Source organism: Pimephales promelas, chromosome 7, assembly GCF_988280905.1.
Source record: "Pimephales promelas chromosome 7, fPimPro1.hap1.1, whole genome shotgun sequence".
Lineage (NCBI taxonomy): Eukaryota > Metazoa > Chordata > Actinopteri > Cypriniformes > Leuciscidae > Pimephales > Pimephales promelas.
Genome location: NC_142775.1, coordinates 27,047,209 through 27,073,575, shown reverse-complemented (window position 1 = coordinate 27,073,575; position 26,367 = coordinate 27,047,209). Strand labels below are relative to the sequence as shown.

At 37.5% G+C, this 26,367-nt stretch overlaps 1 protein-coding gene across 1 annotated transcript in view; it reads right to left on the bottom strand.

Moving 5' to 3' along the window:
• The window catches only part of igsf3 (immunoglobulin superfamily, member 3), a 193,589-nt gene that overhangs the window by 38,376 nt on the left and 128,846 nt on the right, over positions 1–26,367 (bottom strand). Inside the window, exons 3-5 of the mRNA XM_039652012.2 lie at positions 19,270–19,689; positions 11,122–11,508; positions 4,933–5,340 (exon numbers count right to left, since the gene is read on the bottom strand). Of these exons, the coding sequence (XP_039507946.2) occupies positions 4,933–5,340; positions 11,122–11,508; positions 19,270–19,689 (1,215 nt within the window). The remainder of the gene's footprint in view (positions 1–4,932; positions 5,341–11,121; positions 11,509–19,269; positions 19,690–26,367) is intronic.

The following is a 26,367-nucleotide window of genomic DNA, read 5'->3' as shown; positions in this document are numbered from 1 at the left end:
ATAACACTTACAGTATATTCTTTCAGACATGAAGCCAAGTGTCATTAATGCCATTATTGATCCTAACACCAAAACTTCAAATGGGGATGTTGTGATTTCTGGCAATAAAATGGGTAATGATTGTTATATCAAACAATACAAAAACGAATTAACCTAAAATACATGTCACGTTTAGCTAGATTGTTATTTAATGGACTGAAATAACTGCAGATGAAGCTAGTTTTCTCTGTCATTACCTCAAGTAAGCACCTAATAGTTTGAGTGTACTCATTTTCAGGTGAGCATAAAGATAAATTTCTATCCTAAAAAAAAAAACAAAAAAAAAAAACAAAAAAAAACATTTGAAGAGTTCAGATGCAAAAGCCTCTAAATGCCATTTGAAATTTTCTTCTTTAATGATGATTTTTATCAAACTTGTATATTTAAGTTCAGTAATTTCACTTAAATGGCAATGATAATTACCTATTAATTGTTATTTAAGTGAAATTACTGAACTTAAATATACAAGTTTGATAAAAATCATCATTAAAGATGAAAATTTCAAATGGCATTTAGAGGCTTTTGCATCTGAACTCTTCATTTGCACTATTATATTTAAAAAGAAAATTCAACCATCTTTTTTTCTCACCTTTAAGTTGTTCCAAACCGGTATGTCTATTTATTCTGTTAAAAGTAAAAGGAGAAAATGTGAAGAACTGAAGATGATATTTTGAGAAACGTCTCAGTGTTTATGTCCAAACAATGGAAATCAATGTTGAACAAAACTTTGGTTACATTCTTCAAACATTCTTTTATGTTGCACAGAACAAAGAAAGTCATACATGCTTGGAACAACAGGGTGAGTTAAAGTCGACAGACATCCCTTTAAATATTGACATTTATTACTAAAATAGCACAAGCATAAACAACGTTTATTGGATGATCAGACGTGGAAAGAAGAGAGAGAAATGAACAGAGGAGATTCTGAAAAATTTAGGACAGACTTGAGCATGTGTGACTCAAAGAATGATGTGACGTTTACAAGGATTGATAAGAGAGAGAAATAAAGAGAAGGCAGCATTTTAAAGGCATACTGCACGTTTCATGTTTTGATGAATTCCAGTGCTTTAGTCTCTTGTAAACACATGATCATGAAAGGCTTCCTATCCATCCTGTGTTTGACTGCAGGGAACCATGATCAATGCCATCTTCTCTAGAGTGCAGGGCTATTGGACATATGCTGAGAGCGATTATTTATGGAAACAATAACACAACAGCTTTCACATACACAACCTTTTACAAATTCCAACATTTTCCCCACTGTTACTTTGTGTGATCCATTGCACACGTTTTAATAACTAATCAATGATCACAGGAACAGTCACGACACCTGAAGAAATGGGTAAAATGTGCAGCATGAGCTGCTGCCTGAGAGGAGCGAGCCCAGGCAGACAGAGCTATTATTCCAGACACACAGACATGCTCAGAAAAACATGTGGCGTACACCCACCCTCACGCACAGTGGGAATAGAGATTTCAAATCTAGTAGCCTGACACAAGGGGAGGTTTAAGTCGGCCTCTGGATGACTTTTCATGTCAAGAATCGGGCCTCTACAACTGGCTGTTCCTTCGGTCACAGCAGTTTCTTCTCTTTGCTGTTAAACTGTTTATAACAGATATGCAAATTCTTCCTTTCTGTAAACAAGTATTATTGTTGAAATTTTATGATTCATAATAAGGTAATAAGCCTTTCAGAAAACACATGCAAGCGAAGGAAATCTGTGAGGCCCGTGTAAAGCCACTCAGGGTCCATTCCACAAGCCATAACTAAAGCCAAACTTTATTAACTTTATAATTATAATATGCTAATGAGGTGTTTAAGAAAAAATATCAGTGTTGAAAACAGTTGCAGTACTCAATATTTTTACTATTTTTTTTCAGGATACTTTGATGAACAAAAATTTCAAAAGAACAGTATTTATTTAAAACAGAAAACTTTTGTAAAATGTCTTAACTGTCACTTTTGATCAATTTAACTAAATTTTTTTAAATAATTTCTTAAAAAAACGCTTCAAAACAGACACTACAACAGTCATAATACGAGGCACACTCTATGGTGTCTTTTAAAAAAAGCATAATTCAACAAATAATACACCTGAAATATAAAAAAAAATATCCAACTTACTGCACTTTACTGCAATGCTGCATTCCTGCAGATTTACAGTTTACATTCTTTTAATTCAGCTAAGAGGTCACACCATAACGTTACTCTTCTATTGTTCACATGCAGTCACGTGACATGAATTCACAGGTCGGAGTTCACCTTCGGTTCACCTGTCTCTTACATTTGCATGAACATTACAAGAAGTCAATGGAATGAAGATTGTAGTATAAGACCACGCTCTCAAACACAGCCATACATTCAGGGACTTAAAACAGGCAGAGTTTTTATGTTTGTTATTTAAATCACCAAAAGTTTGTAAACTAAAGAAAGGGTTTCTCACAAATATCTCACCTAATCATTTAAAATTGTGTGCTCAAGGACAGATGTACCATTAAAAATAAAAATATATGTTTATCCATCATCCAATTAGCATGCTGGGAGCTTTAACTGCTTTCATAGCAATAAAAAAAAAAAGTAAATTGTGGCAGAATGTGTGTCTCGGCACACCTCTGGGTGCCATGTGTAACCCAGCCAAACAATTCCACCACTACATGGTGGCCAGCAGCCAGTCAGCACCCATACCACTGCCAGACACTAATGAGCATGTTAAGACACTCCATAAACAGAATAACCTGCTTCACACCCCGTCTTGATCCTTCATACAGTCACCCAGAGTCAATGCTGGAAAACACAACACTGCTATTTTTACTCACCACCACCAACACACCTGTCAAAGGACAAGAGCAAAGGACACAAACACTGTCTTAGCCTCATGGACAAATTAGAGTGATTATCACATGATCACATGCACATCATACTCGAACAAAGTGACTCCTGCTGCATCACACCTGGAGAAGTCTGTACTTTACTCTGTAAAGGTAAAGCAGCTGACATGAAGAGCATCACGCTGCTACTCTTTGAGCTTCAAATCAAAAGCAGCGCTGATGAAACACTTCAACAAAGCAGATCCAGACAGCAGAGGAAAGAAAAATGATCAATGTCAATCGCAGAGGAGGAGCATAGATATAAATAATTAAGAAGAATAAAAAAGCTGTGTCTTTGTCATCTCATCAAAGCTTCGTTACGGAGGAAACATTAAGACTAGATGCTGGATAATATTAGCCTGGTCCCACCAGACTCTCGTACATTTCATATGTACAGAGATAGATTTCCTCCATAGAACTGAGGGGAATGAAAATTGAGCGGAAGTACGTAGGATGGCGGAGCCAGGGATAATATTCCCAACCTTAAAGCTTCGACAAAAAAAATAAATAAATAAAAAGTCACAATTACCTCTTTATTGTTTTTACTTTGTGGATTTGTGGACTTTTACCACAGATCATGTGCAGAAATTTCCACTCCCATTAAATAAACCCTTGCTGAAAAATATATTACAGACCCCAAGACTATATATATATATCAAAGACAATATAAACAAGACACACTATTAGAAATTGCTATGCTAAAAAAATGGCTAAAAAAAGTTGCTATGCTAAAAAAGTTATACTGCTTTTTAGAGAAAGACAGTCTTTAAATGACTGACTTACAGATGTTTCTGAACACTTCACCTTCAAAGCAGAAGACATATTGTGTGTTATCAAGAACTGATGGAGTATCTTTTCTAAAAACCACTCATTGTCACGCAACACACGCTCACACAATGTGTTTATTTAGAGCATCTGCCAGCTTGCTATTCAGTCATGTTTTTCTTTTTAGCCATGTGCAAGCATGTGCGTATGAATGTGTTCTCATTACACACACAGTTAAAGTGCAGACTGGGAAGTCACGGCTATTGATTTTGATGGAAAGCTGACAGACAGCGTGTCCCACGGCGCTACATGAACATGATGCTATGTAATCATGATCATGACTGAGCGATCGACTTCATAGAGGATCCAACTTTAGAGTGCCACTTCAAAATTCACTTTACTCCACTTGAGTGAATACATTTTCCTGTCACTGTGTAAGTGTACGTGTGAGTTTGCATATCCTTGTGTGTATGAAGCAGAAAAAAAAAACAGAATATTTATGATGTCATAAATATGACGTGTTGCTGACAGTAAAAATAGACTGCATGAGTACAAATATATATGCAAATATGGTGTCAGATATTTACTTAATATGAAAGATTTGTCCCCTGCCTGGTGTGTATGCTGGTGTGTATTGTGTAAACTGTGATTATATATATATATATATATATTTATTTATTTTTTGATGAAAGAAAGTTTCAGCATTTATTTAAAATAGTAATCTTTTGCAACATTATATGGGACAGATATACTAATAGCTTACATCAGTTCAAACTCTTTTTCGACCTTAAAAAAACAACTGTCAGGATTTACTAAATACACGCAGTGAAAAATTAGCACTGAAAAGATGTGGAGATGGTTAGTTGACATTATTGCATATGCATTTGTAGAAGTTTCCCTTTCAGACGCACAATTTATGGGATGAGGGTATTTGAATGATTCATGCAAGGTGAAAGTTTGGGCTCATCAATTCACTGGTATCTGTGCCATTATTTACTAAGCATTTCTAAGCATTAAATATTAAGAATTTCTAAGCATGTCTAAAAATGATCCAGCTGTGTCTGTGTTCTTTCATTTGTGTGTCGTCAGTAGATCATGTACTTTCCACTTCCATCTGTGCATTTTTTGGATTTGCGCTGTCATGCTATTTTGCCCTGTTTAGTATATCCGGTCCTAAATGTCTTCAAAGTCTTTTGATATTTATATATATTTATATATATTCTATTTTTTCTTTCCCCTCAAACTGTCTATGTGTCTTACCAACTGCTTTTACTGTAGTGGTCTTGATGGCGGATTCGTCTCCAATCTGCTGCCAAATCCAGTCTGGTGCAGTTCCACTCTGGGACCACTCGGTGGCGCTGCATCTGTACTGGCCCTCATCTGTGGGGAAGGCATTATACAGCACCAGGGTGAATGTGTCGGACCGAACCCGCTCTACCCGAACCTCTCCATAGCTGCTGCGCTCCCTAAAAGTGGGCCCAGGAGTGACCGTGCCTTCACGATCCACAGAAGCCACGTTCACGGCAGGACCCGCGTCTTCCTTATCCGTCCACTGCCATATCACTGACAGGGGACCCAGAGTGTTGCTAACAACGCAGGTCAGCTGAATTGTCTCCCCCTCCATAATCTCTGAAGAGTTACTGGATAACGACACAGTGATGTTACTTCCTATGAGAGACAGACAAACAAGAGTGGAAATTAGACGTTGTTTTTTGGAAACATGACACTAGTGCAAGTTTATCATGATAATTGTAGAGCAAATTTACATTATGCATGAGTAAATTACTCATGGCAAGCTGTACAAGAAACTCCACAAAAGGGTGAAAATTTAAAGTACTTTTAAAATCCTCCTGTACTGCACTCAATAATTTATCCTTTAAAACTCATCTTTACAAATCAAAATGACATATTAAACACATTTTTATGTATTGATAGAACATTGGGTAACAGTGATTAATTGTTTTACTCTTTGGCTTCACTAAGTTATCAAACAGCTAGCTTATATTGCTAATGTTGCACAATCCATTTTCCCATTCACCATCATCAGCCAGACAATTGCCCTTCTAAAAATCAGCATCAAATGCTACAAACATCATAGAGAGTGTCGAGAAATACATATACTTCATCATAACATCATATACATTATTTGCCCACTATATGTACCCATATTTTCTGTCACTTTTTAAAGGTTTCTTGTGCTCACTGTGTTAAAATTTCCCACACAGCATGATAAGAATGATAGGAAAAAACGTTTCTCGCACATTGATGGGATTGGTTTTATGTTTGTGACGGTAGGAACTGCGTTTTTCAGACTCTCTTTGGTACACTGCAGTTTTAATGAGAAAATACTTGGCAATATTTTTGACTGATGTATGCATGGTTTGTCTTAAGTATATTAAAACACCACATAGAGCATATATAAGCAAAATTAAAAACTTGATTTTCACCACAGAGAAAGTACACAAGAACATCCCTTTCACTTTATTTGGACGTTGCCTTTAACACATTTAGTTGACTATAAGTAACGTTGAGTAGAGTGTTAGTAGAGTATTAGTAGACTGGTAGGGTTAGGGATAGAATAAGTTGCAAATTTCATTATAGTCAGTAGAATGTCTGCTGGAGAAGCATCACAATAAAGAGTTAGCAGATATTAAGCAGTTTACTAATACTCTAATAAGAGTTAGTTGACACGTAGTTGCAAAGTTACTTACAGTCAACATAATGTTCAAATGTTCAATTTAAGCCTTGTCAAGCTAACGCACATTCAGAGCAATATGATGTGATTCCTTTACTAATGAGGCAACAGGTTCATTTTAACCGAAAGGTCAGAACTTCACTTTCTCTCATTAATTTACCCACGTTTTCTCATTTTATATGGTCTCTATAGCTGTGAGGCAGATGGATTCTGATAATACCCGAAGCAAAAACACACAGTTCCAGTTCTTCATCAGGTTCCTTTGGGTTCTATTGGACAGTGTATTTTTTTTCATTAATTTACTTCCCATTCTTCATTAAAGACTAAGCCACCCAGATTAATCACACAACCAGACTAGATTCAAAGCAATACAATGTTTTAAAAGTCAGTAAAAAGTACTGTAAACTCTTTTCTATTTATATTTTGAAATGTAATTTATTTATGTGATGCCAAGTTGATTAAGACTACAGTAAAAAGAAATTTGCAATGGTTTATGGGAGTGGGCAAGTCTATTGGGCTATGGCTAGTGCATCTCTTTAATTTAAAGAATTGAAGAGTTCAGATGCAAAAGCCTCTAAGTGCCATTTGAAATTTTCTTCTATTATGATCATTTTTATCAACCTTGTATATTTAAGTTCAGTGATTTCACTTAAATGGCAATGAAGATTACCTATTAATTGTTATTTAAGTGAAATTACTGAACTTAAATATACAAGTTTGATAAAAATCATCATTAAATAAGAAAATTTCAAATGGCATTTCGAGGCTTTTGCATCTGAACTCTTCAATTCTTTTTGATTGAAGTTGAAAGTGGCTTCTACAGAACATAAAACCATTGCACATTTGAGCTCATGTTAGGTATGAAAAGTTTATACTGTGTCTTTCTGTTGCGCTCTACAGCAGGCAAGGCCTCTGACTAGAAGGACTTTTAGGATAGTTTTCTCATCAAGAGGTCTAGAGCCTGAGAGATCTTGTAAGTATGAGTGTAGATCAAAGGCTTCGTAGACATCTCAACAGTTCTGTCGAGTTCTCGGCAGGGATTTCACACCATCACATCCCTATAAAAGCAGTGTGTAATAAAAAAAAAAAAAATAGAACTTTAAAGAGACAAAGTTTGCACCCTTCCCATGGGTCACCCAAGCCCTCCCTTCAGAAAGAGGCTGTGGCAGAACTTTTTGAGAAGAAAACCGCCATGACCAAGAGGGCAAGGAACACAAGAGGCTTTGAATTCATGCATAACAAAAGAAAAACATCTGGGGATGAAACCTCTTCAATTGCTAATGTGCTCCTTTTCTCAGAGGACATGAAATAGAAGTTTACACAGTGATCAGCTTGAGTACAGAACAGCACAGTATGTACCCAACCTAGTCTCTCAGTCTCATATATTGTCTGAAAGACCTAACTAGATAGTTGGTGTGGCCTTGATCATAAGAGAGAGAGAGAGAGAGAGAGAGAGAGAGGGGGGGGGGGGGGGGTTATTTTCCAACCTTTCCAAGGGTCTTTTCCCTATTTCATTTTCCAACCTTTCCAAGGGTCTTTTCCCTATTTCTACAGTAAGTGAGTGTGTGAAGAAAGGGCTGAGCACTGTGTTGTCTCGATTCCATGCTGTAGTAATCAATCTACTGCTCTAATAACCCTGCAAATATGGCACATGGTCTTCTGCAGGGACAAAGAATGAAAAAAGAAAAGAGAAAAAGAAAAACGCAAGCTTTAATAATTTCAACCTTTCCAAGGGTCTTTTCCCTTTTTTCTACAGGCCAATGCACACCAAAGACAATAATTGATAAATATATTAGCATTCACACCAACAGATGATAACATTGTTTATTAAAGGGATACTCCACCGGGTTTTCATATTAAACTATGTTATTCCCTTAACTAAGACGAGCTGATGCATACTGTACCTCTCTCGTCTCAGTGCGTGCACTCTATCGCTCTGTATTGCCACAAAACTATGTTAGCACTTAGCTTAGCCCAGTGCATTAAATATGGGCCAAAAAGAGAAGCGACCAAACACTTCCTCGTTTTCCCTATTTAAACACAGTTACTCGATTAGTGTAACTCGACCTAGGCTGGTGACACAAAATAAAACGTTGTGTTTTTCTAAGCATTTACAATTGATGACTATATTGTATGGCGGAATACCATAAAAAAGTGCTTTAGAGCACTTCAACTTGGCGCAATAATACCTTCACTCACGAGTTCATAAGGCAGCACCATTGCACCAAGAGTATTTTCTCTTTCAAACTTTAAAATCAGGGTTAGAAATTGCTGGTGTTTCTGACGTCAAAACCTTGTAACCAATCATGTGAACTTGTGACCATTGACGAGTAAACCTCTGAGCTGGTGTAAGTGAGTGGAGAGGGGTCTAATTTTCATATTTACACACCCGCATATACGGTCCTTTTAAACCTTCTAAAAGCAGATCCCCAGGGGAGAAGGAAGGATTTCCCTAAACCAATAGAGTGTGATAGGACCATTGCTGAAAGGGGTTGATTCAGGTGGCCAAGGCCCAAGCAGAACAGATCTATTCTTACTAACCTTTGATTAACCTCCTCTCCCCCATCTAGCTCTCATCAACTCCTTGAGCCCAGTTGTAGTTTATTTGCCTGGGCACAGTCACATCCACCTAGGGGATCTATCAAGGCTGTGCTGATGGCGACAGTATTCCCAGTTCTCAGCATCATTTCATGCTTGTTAGACTTGGCTTTTCGAGTAACTCTCGCTTGAAATGCAATGCTATTTCAAGGGCTTTCAGGACTCCACAAAATGAGTTGTGAAAAAAAAATCTGTGCTTAAAACAATTTTACACAGTCCTTATTATCCACTCACACACCACAGGACAGGGCAGCTACTCTGAAAGTGCAGCTTAGAATATAAACAACAGTAAAGCTACCCTTTCAAACAGAGTGATTTTGAAGGTATTTAATCGGTCATCGTCTTAATAAATAAATAGCATGATCGGATCTGTTTTTTAACAATCTGAGTAGCATTTACACTGCTGTTCATATTTTCGGAGTCAAAAAGTCTGTATGCAAAAAAAATGTTGCATTTATTAGATCAATAATTATGTAAACACAGGAATATTGTGAAGTATTATTACAATTTAAAGTAGCCATTTTCCATTTTATTATTTCTGTCATGGCTAAGCTGAATTTTACATATTTGAACACACACACACACACACACACACACACACACATATATATATATATATATATATATATATATAGAGAGAGAGTTACTTATATAAAGTTACTTTGAAAAGTAAATGCATTACAAAATTGTGTTACTCCCTTTAAAAGTGTTACTGTACTTTTATAGATAAGTACTAGTTATTTTTAAGATAAGTTACTTGTTACATTACTTTTGCGTTACTTTTTTTCACCTGGTCTGGTTGTTTTATAACAAAAAAAAGTGTTATTTTTGGGCAAACGTAAAGACCCTTTCACACCACAAGTCAAATTATAAGGCTCAGACTGAAGGAAGTGTAAATTCGCAATTCAAACAAACCTTTCAGCACTGCTGCAATTCTGGATAACGGAAGAATAGGACAAAGAGGAAAAAAGTTTAACACCACCAATAAAAACAAAAATATATAAAAGTAATTTTTGTTTCAGAAACAAGTAAATTGGTCAATAAACAGATTAAATGCATGATATATTTGTTTTATTTAACATATTTTATTATTTAAGATTTGCATAGTCTGATTGATTCTACATTTAAACGATTTTATTAATTTTGAGGAATACTAAATCTTTTTTTGTCCAAGTGAGATGAGTAAATGCACACTCAAATTTAGTCTAGAACTACAAGAAACATCAAGTTTACACACAAAGCCTTTTTCAACAATGAGGCAGGAGAGCTGTCAGTTAATAAATGGGAAAACAAAGTAACTTGTGTTACTTATTTGAAGAAGTAACATATATTTTGTTGTAAATTATAAAAGTAATGCATTACTTTACTAGTTACTTGAAAAAGTAATCTGATTACATAACTCAAGTTATTTGTAATGCGTTTCCCCCAACACTGTGTATAACTTAGATATAATAGAACTTATATAACTTAGATTTGTACCCATTACTCCAATATTACTGGCTGTGTAAACCTCTGTAAAAACATTCTGTACATTAACAAGCTCAAATAGGCCTACTATAAAAAGTTAAAAACTTTAAGTTTAAATAACTCAACTTAAAAGATCCTATGCCAATACATTTTTCATGTTTTGTCAGGATTTTGAAAGTTATCAGGATTTTGTTGTTGAAGTAAATACATACAAACGTGAAAAAAACGATGCAGCATTCAGTCACACACACTCCTTACAGAAAGTTTTGCTATTTTGAAAACAGCTTAACTACTTTTACACCACAGTTATTGTTTCATCCCATTTACTTAATACTTCCCTATAGTCTGTGCACTATGAGAGAACACCTGGCACAAGAACTAAAAAAACAGCAGACAGAATATTGGGTGATGCTGAGTATATACTTTAGAAAGCATTAGCAAGAATAAGTAGAAATGTAATGGCAATTTACCTCCACGATATTACTAAATCAATTTCTGAACTCTCTACTTCTTTTAAACTGCTAGCTTATAAGCTAAACTAGATCTGAATAATCCACTTAAGGTGATGAACATCAGAAACGAGGCAACATAATTTAATTTAATAAATGAACAAGCTTTTGAGAGGTATCGGTCAACTACTCTAGGGGCCAGTCAGAAACAGGGGGCCGATAAAGAACAGTGATACTCACTCAGAGGGGTTACAGTGATCTGAACGTTACGGGACCGCTTGCTGCGGTCGATGAAATCTCCAGTGGGGGTCTTTTCCCGCTCCGTCACTCTGCAGATGTATTTCCCAGAGTCTTCCGGCAGTAGCCGCTGCAACTTGAGCAGGTGGATGGAGGGGCTCTCTTTCCGCACGGTCAGGAGGCCAGACGCTTCTCGCTCCACATAGTTGGGTCCCAGTACGGGCACGGCGCTGGGCCCGATCACGGCTACGGGTGAGCTGCTGAAGACCCACGACACCGAGAAGAAGCGCTCTGGAACATTCTGAGCGTCAATGGTGCAGCGGAGCTCCAGCGGCTCACCAGCCGTGTAGGCCCGGCGCTCGGTGTTCACCTGGATACTAAAGTCCCGATCTGCGAGAGAAAGAGAGAGAAAAGATGATTTAGCCATGAAAAAAAACATTAGACTAACTTCAAACCAACACACACATCAAACGCAAACAAATCCTCATTTTTAGGACTAATTTTCTTATGATATGCAGTTTGCACGCCTCATCAGTAAAGCACTTTCTTCACTTCATTTGGCTTCTTCAGAGGTGATTGCCCCTGGGCTCTAATTACTACAACACACTTCCTGAGAAACACTAACTAGATAAGTACATGGCACTGACACAGAGACAGGACTCAGGAAATGTACAAGGGGGGATGATGATGTGTGTTTTTACATGCAGTCATTATTTGCATTTCATGCTGTGCACTGCTCTCCAAAATAACAGCACAGTAAACAGGCCTGTGCTAAAAGAGGAATTCACAGATCACAGGGAAACAAAGGCCAGTGGCTGTTTTTCCTTTTCTCCTGTGGTACTCAAGCAGCGTGACGCTCCATTAGGACATTACTGCCCGCCTGAACGGAGCCGGTCTGCGTATTAGGACTAAATCAGTACGCTTCAGACAGATTAATTAGCAGTGGAGATGAAGAGCTGCACATGGAAAGGAATGGAAAATCAACAGGATACAGTACATTAGGCGAATACATACCCCTCTATTCTCTAAATCAGTCTGTTGTGGAAGAGAGGTCATCAAAAATCTAAATGATGTGATCCAAATCTTTTTGTGAGATGACTGCTGTTTGACAGATTTTTTTTTTCATGGCCAGATCAGACTTTCATAATAAGCATCAATAACTAATCAGCACATTCCATATCAATAAATATTTTAAACTCATACTTTTTACATCTATTATCAGTCCTCGTTCATTTTTGATTAAAAGGGAGGCAATCAAGGGGCATAAATTAGCGCTGGGTGATACACTGAATATTCACATTAAATTGTGAATAAAGCAACATTTGCAAGGTTTTTTATGTAAAGTTAAATTATTAATTAAATAAAACTTAAAAGCAACATGCCATTTCTGTAATGTAATAACGGCTCTGTTCTTGGAGCAGATAAACGTTTCGCTATTAATAAAAACGCTGCTGCTCAACACTGTTGAGGGACACACAGTCTCAAGTAATTCACACATGCTTAATCACACTCTCTCTCTCTCTCTCTCTCTCTCTCTCTCTCTCCAACATGACATCATGACTTTTGCATAAACATATACGCCACTTTCGAGTCAGGTGGCGTGTCATCTCTACGCATTTTGAGCTATCCGCATGTATGCGTATATGAAGAGTTCAGATGCAAAAGCCTCTAAATGCCATTTGAAATTTTCTTCTTTAATGATGATTTTTATCAAACTTGTATATTTAAGTTAACTAATTTCACTTAAATAACAATTAATAGGTAATTATCATTTCCATTTAAGTAAAATTACTGAACTTAAATATACAAGTTTGATAAAAATCATCATTAAAGAAGAAAATTTCAAATGGCATTTAGAGGCTTTTGCATCTGAACTCTTCATATGTCTACGCCATTAACGTCCGCGTCATTCTGCGTGTCTGTACACGCATACACGCAGTCAAATCTCCCGTCATAAATGCCATTAACCCCAGTGACGGTTAACTTTAGGGTTAAGTCAATGGCGTTCATAAACACGCTGAAAGGCGATTATGCGTCTTGATAGCACGGCAAAAATGGAAATACGAATTGGCATGTCATACACACGCTACTTCATGAGATCAGTCTGCTCTCTCTCTCTCTTTCTCTCTCTAATAACTGCATTAGACTGCTATCAGTGGCTCAAATCTCCGTTAATAGCTCTAAAATTACGTTTTGGAATTAACAATGGAGGCTTGGGATTAGATGCATATGAAATTAGTCCTACACACAAGAGCATAAGGTCAAGAACCTGATAATTTTTTTTGAAAAGCAATATTTGAAGAATGTTTTGAGGTGTGGTGTAACCATATAAGTGGATTCATTCTGTGTCTGGGCCGTTGAATTATTAGAAAAATAATGTACATGAATGAATGGCTAGCTCTAACTGTTGCTCTGGTCTTCATCAACAACACGCGCTTTTGCACCTCCGTTTTTTTGCTGGTGAAGTCGACTAACAGCAGATGGAGATTATGCTCAGTAATCTACTGCTTTTCCTGCAGTTCCTGGATTTCAACGTTGAATTTACTGTTGAATTTGAACCACTGAATTTGTGGAAGCAAATTCGCAAAGCGAAATAAAATGGATTCCTTCATTGATCAAGGACCCACTGTACTATGCAATCAAAGCCAAAACAATTAAGGGAAACAAAAAAATTAAGGGAAAAACAAAAAAATATTTCCGCTTTGAAAATAAATCTTGAATTATTCGGCAAGTAATTGTACAAATAATCCCCCAGTTTGCAGTGGTGTTTCAGCTTGCTCGAGAGCTCAGAGAGGGAGACAGCAAGAGTACACTAGTTACAGTATACTTCACAATTTCTCCTCTATGTGCCCTGAAAGAGATGATTGACAGACAAGAGTACAAAAGTGCTTTGTGCTAAAGTCACACAAAGTAACTATGTTCCCAGAACCCAAGACCTCAGGGGTTGGTAACTTATTAGAATCTAATTATGAAGACGGTCTCCCTCTTTTTACAGCTTCGTTAGAGTCAAAGTACCGTACAATAAGATGACTGTGGACAAATATGACATTCATAAGGACAGGGATCCTCTCAAAGTCACATGAATAAAGAATTTAGAATGGGAAGGAAATGTCAGGATAGAGGGTTCACAGCATGAATGATGCCATTAGATTTAAATTTATTATGCACAATAGATTTGTATGACAGCTAACTGGGGAGAGAGAGAGGGAGAGAGAGAAAGAGACAATTGTGTAGTGACGGAGTGGTAATAGCTGGAAGAGGGCTGCATGAACAAGCTGCTGTATGGGATTCGCTGCCAAAAGCTTCGTCACAAAATGAGTCAATCGATCTGCTGTATTATGTGCTTCAATGAGCCGTCTGATGTCCTATTAATGCTTACCGCACAACTTCTGCTTTTCCCCCACAGTTCAACAGAGCAATAAACACATTAACAGATAGGAGAGGGAAAACACACAAATGTTTACATGTTATTAACATGACATATGGTGTGCATTGAGCTAATGTCAACATAAATATGCAAAATAGAGTAATTACATACAACCGAGCGCCTAAACGTGTGGCTCTCTTTACCAGCTTTGAGCTCCCCTGCTGTGAAAATCCAGTTTAATCCAGTTTAATTTAGAAAATGGTTACTGGTTTTTAGCTGGACCAAATTGGTTATTGGCTGGTTGACCAGCAACTGTGCTCCAAAAACCAGCTTGAGCATCATGACCAGTTGGTAACTGGTTTGTTGTTGGTCCATGCTGGTGAACAAGCTAATGACCAGCTAGAAAACACAGCTAGCTGAAACCAGACTTTTCCAGCCAATCCAGCCCAGTCAATTCAGTCAACTAAAAATGAAAATACATAAACTGGCTCAAATCCCACAAAAAAGACCCACCCAATAACTCCTGCACAGACAAGTGCACTTTCAATTGTGCCTAACAGGACAGCACACAGTGAGCATCTTGTCTAGCTAGAAGGGGACTTGGACACAGCCAGATAGAAAAGGGGATTACAGACAAATCTGTCTTCTCTCGTCTCAGTGTTGCTCTTGAAATGCTCTCTGGAATTTCTAATGGGAATCTCAGTCAGGTGAAGCCTGGCTTGCATACTGAAGGATCAGGTCGTAATGACTTCACCTTGAAAATCCATTAAATATTTGTTTAAAAACAACATTCTACTAAAGTTTCCAGTGTTTTTAATAAACCCTTCCTGTGTGTAATTGCCAGGTTGTTGTTTTTTTGTTTGTTTGTTTGTTTTTTGTTTTTTGGTTCCAGTAAAACAGATGACTATTTCTAAAGGCTTCCAAAGACCATTTACTGTAAATGGTTCCACATTCTGAAACTTTGAACAATGCACTTACCAATAAACATAAAAAGATTTTATAAGCAACTGATTCAGTTCACAGTTTCAAATCCACTCTGTTAAAAGTCTTCTCCTATGTCCACTCAGAATCAAGGATTCTTGCACCAAAACATCAGTTTTATATGGTAGGACAACTGTTCTCCAAAATATGATATTTTGAGATTTATTTATTTTTTGGTCCAATTGAAGTCAGTGGATTATTCAATTGTTACCAAATTCTAAAAAAAAAAATTCTAAAAAAAAAATTCTAAAAAAAAAAAACAAATCTTCTTCTTCTTTGTTCCTCAAATCAAAGTCATATGACAGTGAGTGAAATATTTACCTTATAGATTAAAAGGATTTATTTTTTTCTTTTTTGGGCCAAACTCCACTAACAGTCAAGTATTACATGACCATGTAACAAGAATAATTGATCGGGTGAGCTGAAGGGAAGTGGATGAGTCTCCAATCTGTCTCTATGAGGAGCATGTCTGGTCTGCATCCATCGCACCCTGATCATACACACACAAATCACATGCATTAGACTCGGTCCACATCTGCAGCCTGGCTCTGTGGAGGTGCCCTTGGAAGACAGCCATCCGAACATCCACACCCTAAAATCCCAACCTGTCCTCTCCTCATCCAATCCGCCCACCTCTGGGACTCTTGACCAATAACAGGTCTAAATTAACATGCCACTCGCAGCTTCCGTCCCGCAGCGTGTTTGATGAGGAGGTGCGCTGTCACCTCCCATTCTCATCAAAGCGCCGGGCCAGCGTGCTTTGAGATTGAGTTACTGCCCTGTATTCAGTCAGTCAGAGAGAGACAGCGCTCATGTCTGCTGTACATGCCGTCTTATGCTCAGGATGGAGCAACGGCTCTGTAATAAATTGGAAAGTAATGGACTAAAGCGAGAGATGAGGGGGGCATTTTTCAGCCCCAGCCTCTGTCCCATGAAATATAGCTATTCTGGAGAAGGGGAGAGAGAAAAAGTTGAGATCTATGACACCCTCTACATTGTGTTAAAGAATATCTCACATAATATGACAGCTGTGAGACAGTGCAAAATTTAGTCATTATGATTGAAAATCAAACTTTTAGACGTGCCACAAGAGGTTTGACCAGTGATATCAAATATCAAAGTATCTAATGGCCAAAAGCCTGGCACAGTGTCTAAAGGTGCCATATTTGATTTGACAACAAATGAAAGGGATAGGTAAAGGTGCAGTATGCGAGTTCAGCGTTGTTCAACACTGTTAATATTCGAAATCAACCCAAACAAACACATCCCTTCCTTCATTGCTCCACCCTCAAAATGCACAAACATGTAATGCAAGAGTGTCTCTTTAATCATTGCAGAAGCAAAACAGAAATTTTTGTGAAAAATAAAGCAAAGATAGCTAACAAATGACCTAGAAGCACAAAAAATAACAGTACACAAGAGTACATACTGTACGAGCAAGAGTTTGCCAGCCGCACACCGGCTCCAAACATGATACTCAAAACCAATGTTACTTGTGTATGGAGCAGAAATAATGCAACCTCAGTGTCTGTTTTCAGGCCTTCCTCCTTAGGTTTCTCCAGCATTGGAAAGCTTTTCTAACATTAACACTGGTCCTAGACCTCTTGCCTGATCATAGCCATTTTTTCCAGTGATTTTTTTGTAATGTCTCTCAGCCATATCTCTTTCTAGTCTTTCTTCAAATCTCTCTCCAGCTTATGACATTTCTTTCTTCGGTGGAAAACAAAACATGTACAGTATATGAAGAGTTCAGATGCAAAAGCCTCTAAATGCAATTTGAAATTTTCTTCTTTAATGATGATTTTTATCAAACTTGTATATTTAAGTTCAGTAATTTCACTTAAATAACAATTAATAGGTAATTATCATTGCCATTTAAGTGAAATCACTGAACTAAAATATACAAGCTTGATACAAATTATCATTATAGAAGAAAATTTCAAAAGGCACTTAGAGGCTTTTGCATCTGAACTCTTCATATATACATATTTAATTTGTTACACTGTCTAAAAGGGATAGTTCACCCACAAATGAAAATTCTGTCATCATTTACTCTCCCTCGTGTTGTTCCAAACTGGTATGACTGTTTTGTGGAACATGTTGGCAACCAAACTGTTTTAGTGACCACAGACTTCCATTGTTTAGACAGAAAACACTGAAACATTTCTCAGAATAGCCTTTATCTCTTACTCTCGTTCTGTACTATGTTCACTTTCATTGTTTGGACAAAAACAGTTGAAACATTTTTTAAAATACCTTCTTTTGCATTCTCATTTTCCACAGAATAAACAACATTGTGAGTTTGAAATGACATAAGGGTGAGTAAATGACAACAAAATTTACATTTTTTTTTTTTTTTTACATTTTTTTTGGTCATCAAGCAGATGTCAGCCATTGGTGATTACTCAACTGACAGGTTGGTGTCATATGAATCAATGCGACTGGCTCATTACCTGATGCCAAGAGACCACTGAGACTGCACTACGCAGTGCTCTAGTTAGCCCTTATGACACTCACAATATCAATGAGTGGAGTGGACATGTGAGAGCCAATCATCTAACTGACGCTAAAGGGCGCCTAAAGCGTCAGATATTGAAGCATGTCCAAATGCTTCCCAAGGCGTCAGTTAAGTGACGCCTTGGGGGTGAGAATGGGCTGTCTATGACAAGGAGTTCAATGTTAAGAGGATCAGCAACCACAGCTCGGGGACTCTGGTAATGTGTTTAATTTTAGATATGATCAGCTCACAGGGCATATTGAAGTATTTCTGTAGGGAGGCAGAGCCATGCAAACCCTGTTTTACAGAGCATGGTAACCATGACATGCTTTATTTAGAATTTGCTTTATTGTGAATTATAATATAAATATATGTGGAGGAAGGTTTTTGAAGAATTTATCACCTTGGAGCTGTCACTATATTTAATTTCTATAAAACACTATATTTTCTTTATATTAATTACGATCAAAATCAAGATTGTGAAGGATAGTACAGTTTGTTGAATATGTTGCACTGTCTTAAAGGGATAGTTCCAAACCTGTATGAGTTTGTTTTGTGGAACATAAAAGACATTTTGAAGAATGTTGGCAACCAAACCATTAGTGACCACAGACTTCAATTGTTTAGACAAAAAACATTGAAACATTTATCACAATATACTCTGTGTTCCACAAAAGAAAGAAAATCATTCAGGTTTAGAACAACAAATTATGTATGTAATGTAAAATTATGTAAAATTTTACATTTTTGGGGAGTTATCCAGTCTTGGGTCATGTATAATGGTCCAATTTCAGAGTGTTTTGAAAAAATATGTTTCCTATGTTTCATCAGCTGAACGAATAACACCCAGATACACAATAAATATCCTTCAAGAATCACAAATGGAAGACGTTACAAATGGTTCATTAACCATTCTTGTGTTAGTTTACATAAGATTGAATTTATGCAAAGTATATGCAAATTCTTTCACATTTCATGAATGAGGCCTATTGAAAGCATCGTATATTACTTCTATCCCTCACAGACATATCACATTAAACATGATGTCTACTTTGACTTATTTCCAAAGTCTTCACTTTTATTAAAAAAAAAATAAAATCTTTTCAACTACGTTCCCACAGCAACTGGATGTGGCTCACATATGTGCTTTTCCACCTCTGAGAAGAAAATAATGTTTTTCTTTACCAACACCTCTTCTATTCAATGTGTTAAATTAAATCGATCTCAGTGTATAACTAGCAATTAGGATCTGAATGAGCAATTTCATTCTGAAAAAGCAATTTCTCTCTGAAAGATTCACACTCACCTGTGGGCTGAACTTTGACAGACGTCTTCTCTGACTCCATCCGGGTCATGGCGTACCAGGAGCGATCCGGGTCCTGGATCCATTCAGAGGCCTCGCAGTAGAACTCTCCCTGGTCCGTGGGCTGCAGTTTGTAGATGGTGAGACGGTAGGATGTGGCGCTGGTCTTGTCTAGCCGCAGGTCTCCTGAAGATAGACGTTGGCGGTACTGTCCTCCCGGCCTTAGAACGAAGTCCCGTGACAGAGTGACCAGATCACGTAGACCAGAATTGGGGTCATCAGCAGGACGTAGGTACCAGCCCACAGACACGTGAGTATGCTGGGATGTCTGACGTGTGACCTCACAGCTCAGCTGTAGAGTGTCCCCCTCCACTTTCGAGAGAGTTTGAGCAGTGGCCGTCACTGTCAAAGTGTCTGGGATCACTGTGGACGAAACCAAGGTATGAGGTTAGTTTGAGAGTAGAGTTCATGAACAACAAAACACACCCTTAAAGCCATTCAGTCCATGTCCTATTAACATTTAAACAGGATTCTCTACAGCTCATCTGTAGAGTGTCCCCCTCCACTTTCGAAAGAGTTTGAGCAGTGGCCATCACTGCCAAAGAGTCTGAGATCGCTGTGGACAAAACCAAGGGATGAGGTTAGTTTGAGAGTAGAGTTCATGAACAACAAAACACACCCTTAAAGCCATTCAGTCCATATCCTATTAACATTTAAACAGGATTCTCTCCTGCAGGGTAGCGCAATCTCAACCCTTTTATTAACTTATAGCCTCCAGAAAAAGACAAGCCTCTGTTTGTCCCCAACAACCCCTTTCTCTTTTTCTTCCTGTGTCAGCCTCTGGGTTTCCAATAAAATATGGCAGAATTTAACAACAACAACAACAACAAAACAACAGAGAATGAATAGAGCACAAAATGAAATATGTACATGATGCTTCCTAAGGTCAGAATGTACTCTAGCGCACAAGTATCTATACGATATATATTGGCTGAAACCGATAAGCTGATAATTATTTTTATGTACAACTGACAACCATTAATAACCAATATCAAAAAATATAAACCATTTTGTCACAAATAAATAAAAAAAATAATAATGAATTTAAATGAAAAATTAATACTCAAGATTACATTTAAGTTTTTATTAAAGTATTAGTGTTTATAAATATTAACTTTAGGTAATCATTATATTACGTCAAAGGTAATCTAAATGCAACAATAAGGCAAATGAGCATGTACACAAAATGTATGAAATAATTTTAATTGCATTATTACGATTATAAAAAAAATGTTTTACAATGCTACATTTATAATAGTAGATAGTAACAGTCAATATGCTTACAGTAACTTAGGTCAGTTTTAAGGCACAGGCATTTAAATCTAAATGTATCACCTGCTAGAACACTAAGATTTGTAAGAGCACAAATTAAGTATGCGCTCATGTACTTGCCTTAAAGGGATACTCCACTTTTTTTTGGAAATATGCTCATTTCACAACTCCCCCAGAGTTAAAATGTTGAGTTTTACCTTTTTTGAATCCATTCAGCCGATCTCCGGTTCTGGCGGTCCCACTTTTAGCATAGCTTAGCATACATCATTGAAGTACACAAGACCATTAGCATTTCTCCCAAAAAAATTATCAAAGTGTTTAGATATTTTTCTTATTTAAAACTTGACTCTTCTATAGTTACATCATGCACTAAGACAGATGGAAAATGTAAAGTTGTGATTTTCTAGGCTGATGACTAGGAACTATACTCTCATTCCTGCGTAATAATCAAGAAACTTCACTGTCGTACCATGAGTGCAGCAGGCGTATGACTACACAAACTTAGTCCTGGAGACGTTGGAAGCTGGGCACTATTTTGAGGCGCTGCGTCATAACATTACGCCTGCTGCACTCAATTTTTTTGGTAGAAATGCTAATGGTCTTGTGCACTTCAATTATGTATGCTAAGCTATGCTAAAAGTGGTACCGCCAGAACCAGAGATCGGCTGAATGGATTCAAAAAAGGTCAATCTCAACAGTTTAACTCTGGGGGAGTTGTGAAATGAGCGTATTTCCAAAAAAAGTGGAGTATCCCTTTAAGTATGTTTCTGATCTTACCCTTTTGGGTTAAGCAAACACGGTTTCTCTCTTTCTCTTGTGTGAAGTGCCACAGGCTCACATAAGTAAACAACTTGCTGCAGATGCATATGTCATGAACACATGTTTGCATGAAGCTGGGGAAGCATGAAAGAAGAACAGACCCGTGGTCGCAGATAAACCAATTTACAAACATTGATTTTGTTTTCATGAACAGCTTGCTGTGCGAAATTGCAGCCCGAACCCACGCTTGCACACTCCAGCTCAGCAGCAGGGCATTCCAGCACATTTCTGACACCGCGGTTCCATCCTGTAGCGCAGAGAAGACACGACATGATATTCCAGATCCCATTACTGCTAGATGTCTTTGTACAGTGCTAGCATTGATTAGCACCAGTCAGATCTTCAGCCCGGGAACGGCGGCTCACAGGCTGTGAAAAAAACTGCTCTGACATCACTGGGCGAGAAATGGATTTTCGTGACAAACCAAAATCCTGGAAATAAATCTGTGACATCTTGCAAGCTACAGCTGCAATATTTACTGCATCTGAATGAGGTCCTGACAGCTGCCAATGGCTCCAATGCCTCAAGTTTCTTTAAAAAAATAGTAAAATAAAATAAAAAATAAAAACCATTACAAATCCTGATATAGCAGGCCTTTAGCAAAATAAAAATGAACTTTTGAGTTAATTGAGCATGACTATTTGTAGATGTCAAATAGACCTTTTTCTAAACTGTAGCAGAGATTAAAAAATATATATATATATATATTCAAATGACTTTCCAAAAATAATTGTGCCCATAAAAGGTGATAAGTATCGTGTCAGTGTCTCCAACACTGAAGCGGGTCCAATGTCAATGCATCCAGCCAGCACTTGGAGGAGCATCTAATAAAATGTTCCTGGTGCCACGTTGGAAAAATGGTTTTTGAAGAGCCTGAGGTAAACTTAAGGCTTATGACAGCTATATAACATTTTAGTTGAAGAATATCTAATTAACATCAAATTATTTAAGGCTAAAATAGACATAAGCTTCTACCTGAGATTGGAACACATTCCTGTAGTTTAACTCACATGGTGCTAGTCTAGCAATGGCAAGGTTATTGGTTTGTTTGGCAGGGAATGCATTAATTGCTCTAATACAATATGTAAGTTGCTTTGGTGAAAATTTGGGATGCACTGATAATAAAATTGTGGCTGATACTAATATGACAACAGTTATTTTCATATTACAGCCTGGCCATAACTGATAAATGGTTAAAATTATCTAATATTATGTTAAAAAAAATTAAACACATTGAAATGAACCAGTCAGGCCCCTTGTTACTCTCTCTGTCTCATCATTGTAAGTGTGTGCTGCAGTCCTGAATTCGCTCGGGCCATACGCTCCTCTGTCCAGGCAAGTTGTTTTGTGTGCGGAGTGGTGTACGGATCCTAGCATTTCGGGCTAGTTTGGTTCCGGTTCGATGTCGGGGTTCGGACATTCATGCTCTGTGTGTTCGTCTTCTGCTGTGAGCACACAGTTTTCGGACACGTGCTTTCATGTTATGTTATGTGTGGATATGCAGTCGGTGAAAGCTCTCATTGGCTGCCTTGTTTGTGTCATGGCTCATGCTTCAGATCTTAAAGTGACAGCAGTCTAATAAACCTGCTGCTGTGATGTCTGTTATAAATGTAAATCAAAGAACAAATGACTGACTGCTCTTGACGGAATAACTTTTGTAGCTTTAATAAGGATTAATCTATATTTAATTAATAAAAATAAAAATTAGAAATTAAAATCTAATATATCTATGAACATGAATAATAGTTAGTAGCCTTTAATCAATATTGTAAGGATATTGTGTATACCTAAACAAAATCCTGTCAAATGCATAAATGCAAGTCCTAATAACAAATTTAATTATGCTTTCTGCTACTGTAGCAATAAGAGTCCTCTCCGCTCCACTTAACACATTATATTACAAATTCTTCCTGAAAATCAGCAAAGAATTTTTCAGATTTAGTCTGGGAGTCGGGGACTAAGAAATGCGCAACTGGGTTCAACTGAGCCACTTGACATTCAAATCTAAATAGAAGACTTCAAACTCACTCTATTTTTTTTTTCCCAGAGAGCTGCATGAAATCCTTTCTGAATCAATCAGTCTGTCTCTTTCTTTGCAACTGGCCCTGAATAAATAAAAACCTATTGAGGTATACGCTTTAAGCAAACAGACTCATACAGTACATGCGCTGCTTCGGCATTACTGCACATGTGAAAATGAATCCACTAGGTTTCAGCAAGTTGGTTTACCTGGATACACATTAGGAGCTTCTGCACATAAGAACTCAATTATTCAACTTTATGTTAATCACATATTATCACTGCTGAGCTAGAGCGCAAAAGCCACAAAAAAGGTAGGCAACACTAATGAAACAACAGCGAACTGGTGGGGAGAGAAAACGGCTTATATAAAACTAATGAAATGGGAGAAAGACTGCATGAGAGAGAAATGATTGACGGAGGAGGAACAGCAGACGGCAGCCATGCAAATGAAACGAGGGAAAAGAAATGAAAGGAACAGAGGAAAGATGGCACTGTTTAACAGCAGGTTACTTCAGCATTGCTTTGAAGAATCACAGATGTTAGACACAAAGACAGAAAGTGAGAATAAAAGAGCAAAATAGTCAAATGAGGCTGAGAGGGAGGGCTGAGAGACTGAGGTGGAGGCCCTCTGCTGGGTTTTTTTATAGGAAAGCTAAGGGTGTCTCTCACACCCTGACGTACAAGCCGGGGGGACCTACCACTTTAGCAATCACAACAGAGGTGGGGAGACACAAGGAAAGGACGGGCGAGGATAAAATTAGAGGGACTTTTACCATTCGGGCATCTATGATTATTCTTGTACTCTTTAGATGTGTGTATAGAAGAGTAAATGACGGTGTAGGAGTGAGATTGAAATAACCCGCTAACACAGATTCCTTTGTGGAGGAGTGTGAGTGTGTGTTCCTATGTAGGCGAGGACCTGAGGGACAATCTTCACTACAGTAGTACCACATACGCCCACAAACTCATCGCTGACTCCATATAATCATCATGCGTTATGATGCAATGCAAGTAATAGGAAAACTCAATAAGGGTCCTTCATCTTAGCCTAAACGCATCCTAAACAAACAATAAACCCACAGTCTCCAGAAGAAACATGATCGATACTTAAATATTAGATATCATATTCTACAGAAACGAGTTCGTTACCATAACAACTACTCAACAAGGTCCCATGGAAACAGCTAGCTGTTTCCATGCCAACATTACATCCTCAACTTGTAAAAGCAAGATATTGATGGCATCAAACTACACCCTCTCCAAGTTAAGTCACCAAATCAAGCTTTAATCTCAGGATATTAGCATCCAGTTCACCAGCGGAACAGGGCAGTGGGAGAAAGCAATAGGGATCTCAGTCATTGATGATTGTCTAACACTACCATAATTTTGTCCAAGCTCAAATTCATTTCCCTGCTTCTGGATATCCTACTGGGAAAATAACTACAAATAAAGGCATACAGGTCATTTAATTAAGTACCACAATATCCACTTTCTTTTAGATAGCCTAGTTCAGCTAAGTCAATATTTCATAATAGAAAGATAAGTCATAAATCAGGCATCAGTGCAAAAACAGCTGCCACACATAACACTTGAGTTAAAAATAAAAGACTTGAAACATTGTACATTATAAATGCCACTGGATGATGTTCAAGTTGTAAAACAGTCGATATATGGACTCCTGTAACTCTATGCGCAAAGTTGCACCGATGCTTGGCAGTAAAATAGGAAATATACAGTACCTTTCAGAAGTTTGGGGTTAGTACAATTATTTTTCTTTGAAAGAAAAAAAAAACTTAAATTCAGCAAGGATGTATTAAATTGATCAAATGTGATCAAGCACTTTTTACAAAAGATAAAATAAATGCTGTTCTTTTGAACTTCCTATTTATCAAATAATCTTGAAAATAAAGGTAATGGTTTCCATAAAAATGTTAGGTTTTCAATATTGATAACAATAATAAGAAATCTTTCTAGAGCACCAAATCATCATATTAGAATGATTTCTGGAGGATCATGTGACTGAGGACTGGAGTAAGGATGCTGAAAATTCAGCTTTTCCATCACAGAAATAAATTACATTTTAAAATATTTCACAATATTCCTGTTTTGTATTCTTAAACAAATAAATGCAGTATTGCTGAGCATAAGTGATGACTTTTTTAACTTTTTGGGCTGTTTTGTCACGTTATGGCACTGAACCCTGATGCCAGGCATCTACGAATCTATTTTCAGATTCTGTAACCCCAATCTGGACTGGTTTAAGGCAAACATCCAGGCGTGATGCCAGGGGCACAATCTCAGAGATGAGATACCGCCTGCAGGGCAAGAAGAATATTCTAGATAAGGCAATTCGCTACAGTGTGCAGCTGAACATTGTTAAATTCTATGTCAATTCCCTGACCTGAGCAGATGTTAAAACTCAGGTGCTCCAAAGACTCCCGCTTGAGCCAGCTGCCCATTTAGCAACTTTTGAAGAACAAATCCTTTGTGCTCTTCGGTTATGGTTAAAAATAAGCTTTAAACACCTTTTCAGCAGTATACTGTTAGCAAACCTCCTAACGCTTTAAATTAGAATTGCAGCTTTAGTTTCAATTCAACTATAAAACAGCTCTCCAGAACATGTTTTTACTTGCGTATTTAAGGAACTGAACAGAATAAATCAACCAAAGAAGATTTCCAAGTTAAAGAAGATGGAGACCCCTTGCCACAACCACCTATTACATAATCACCATGACCTATGGAAGTTTGAAGGAGTTTACCAACCAGAACAAATATTTCCAGAAAGTTCGACTCCTGAAATAAACTCAAAACAAACTTACAACTTCCAAGTGAAGACAGGGATGCCTGCTTTCTCCTTTCTTGTTCCTGCTTACCATAGACATGGTCATGAAGGTAGGTCATTACCTGCCTCGACAGCACCGTTGAGAA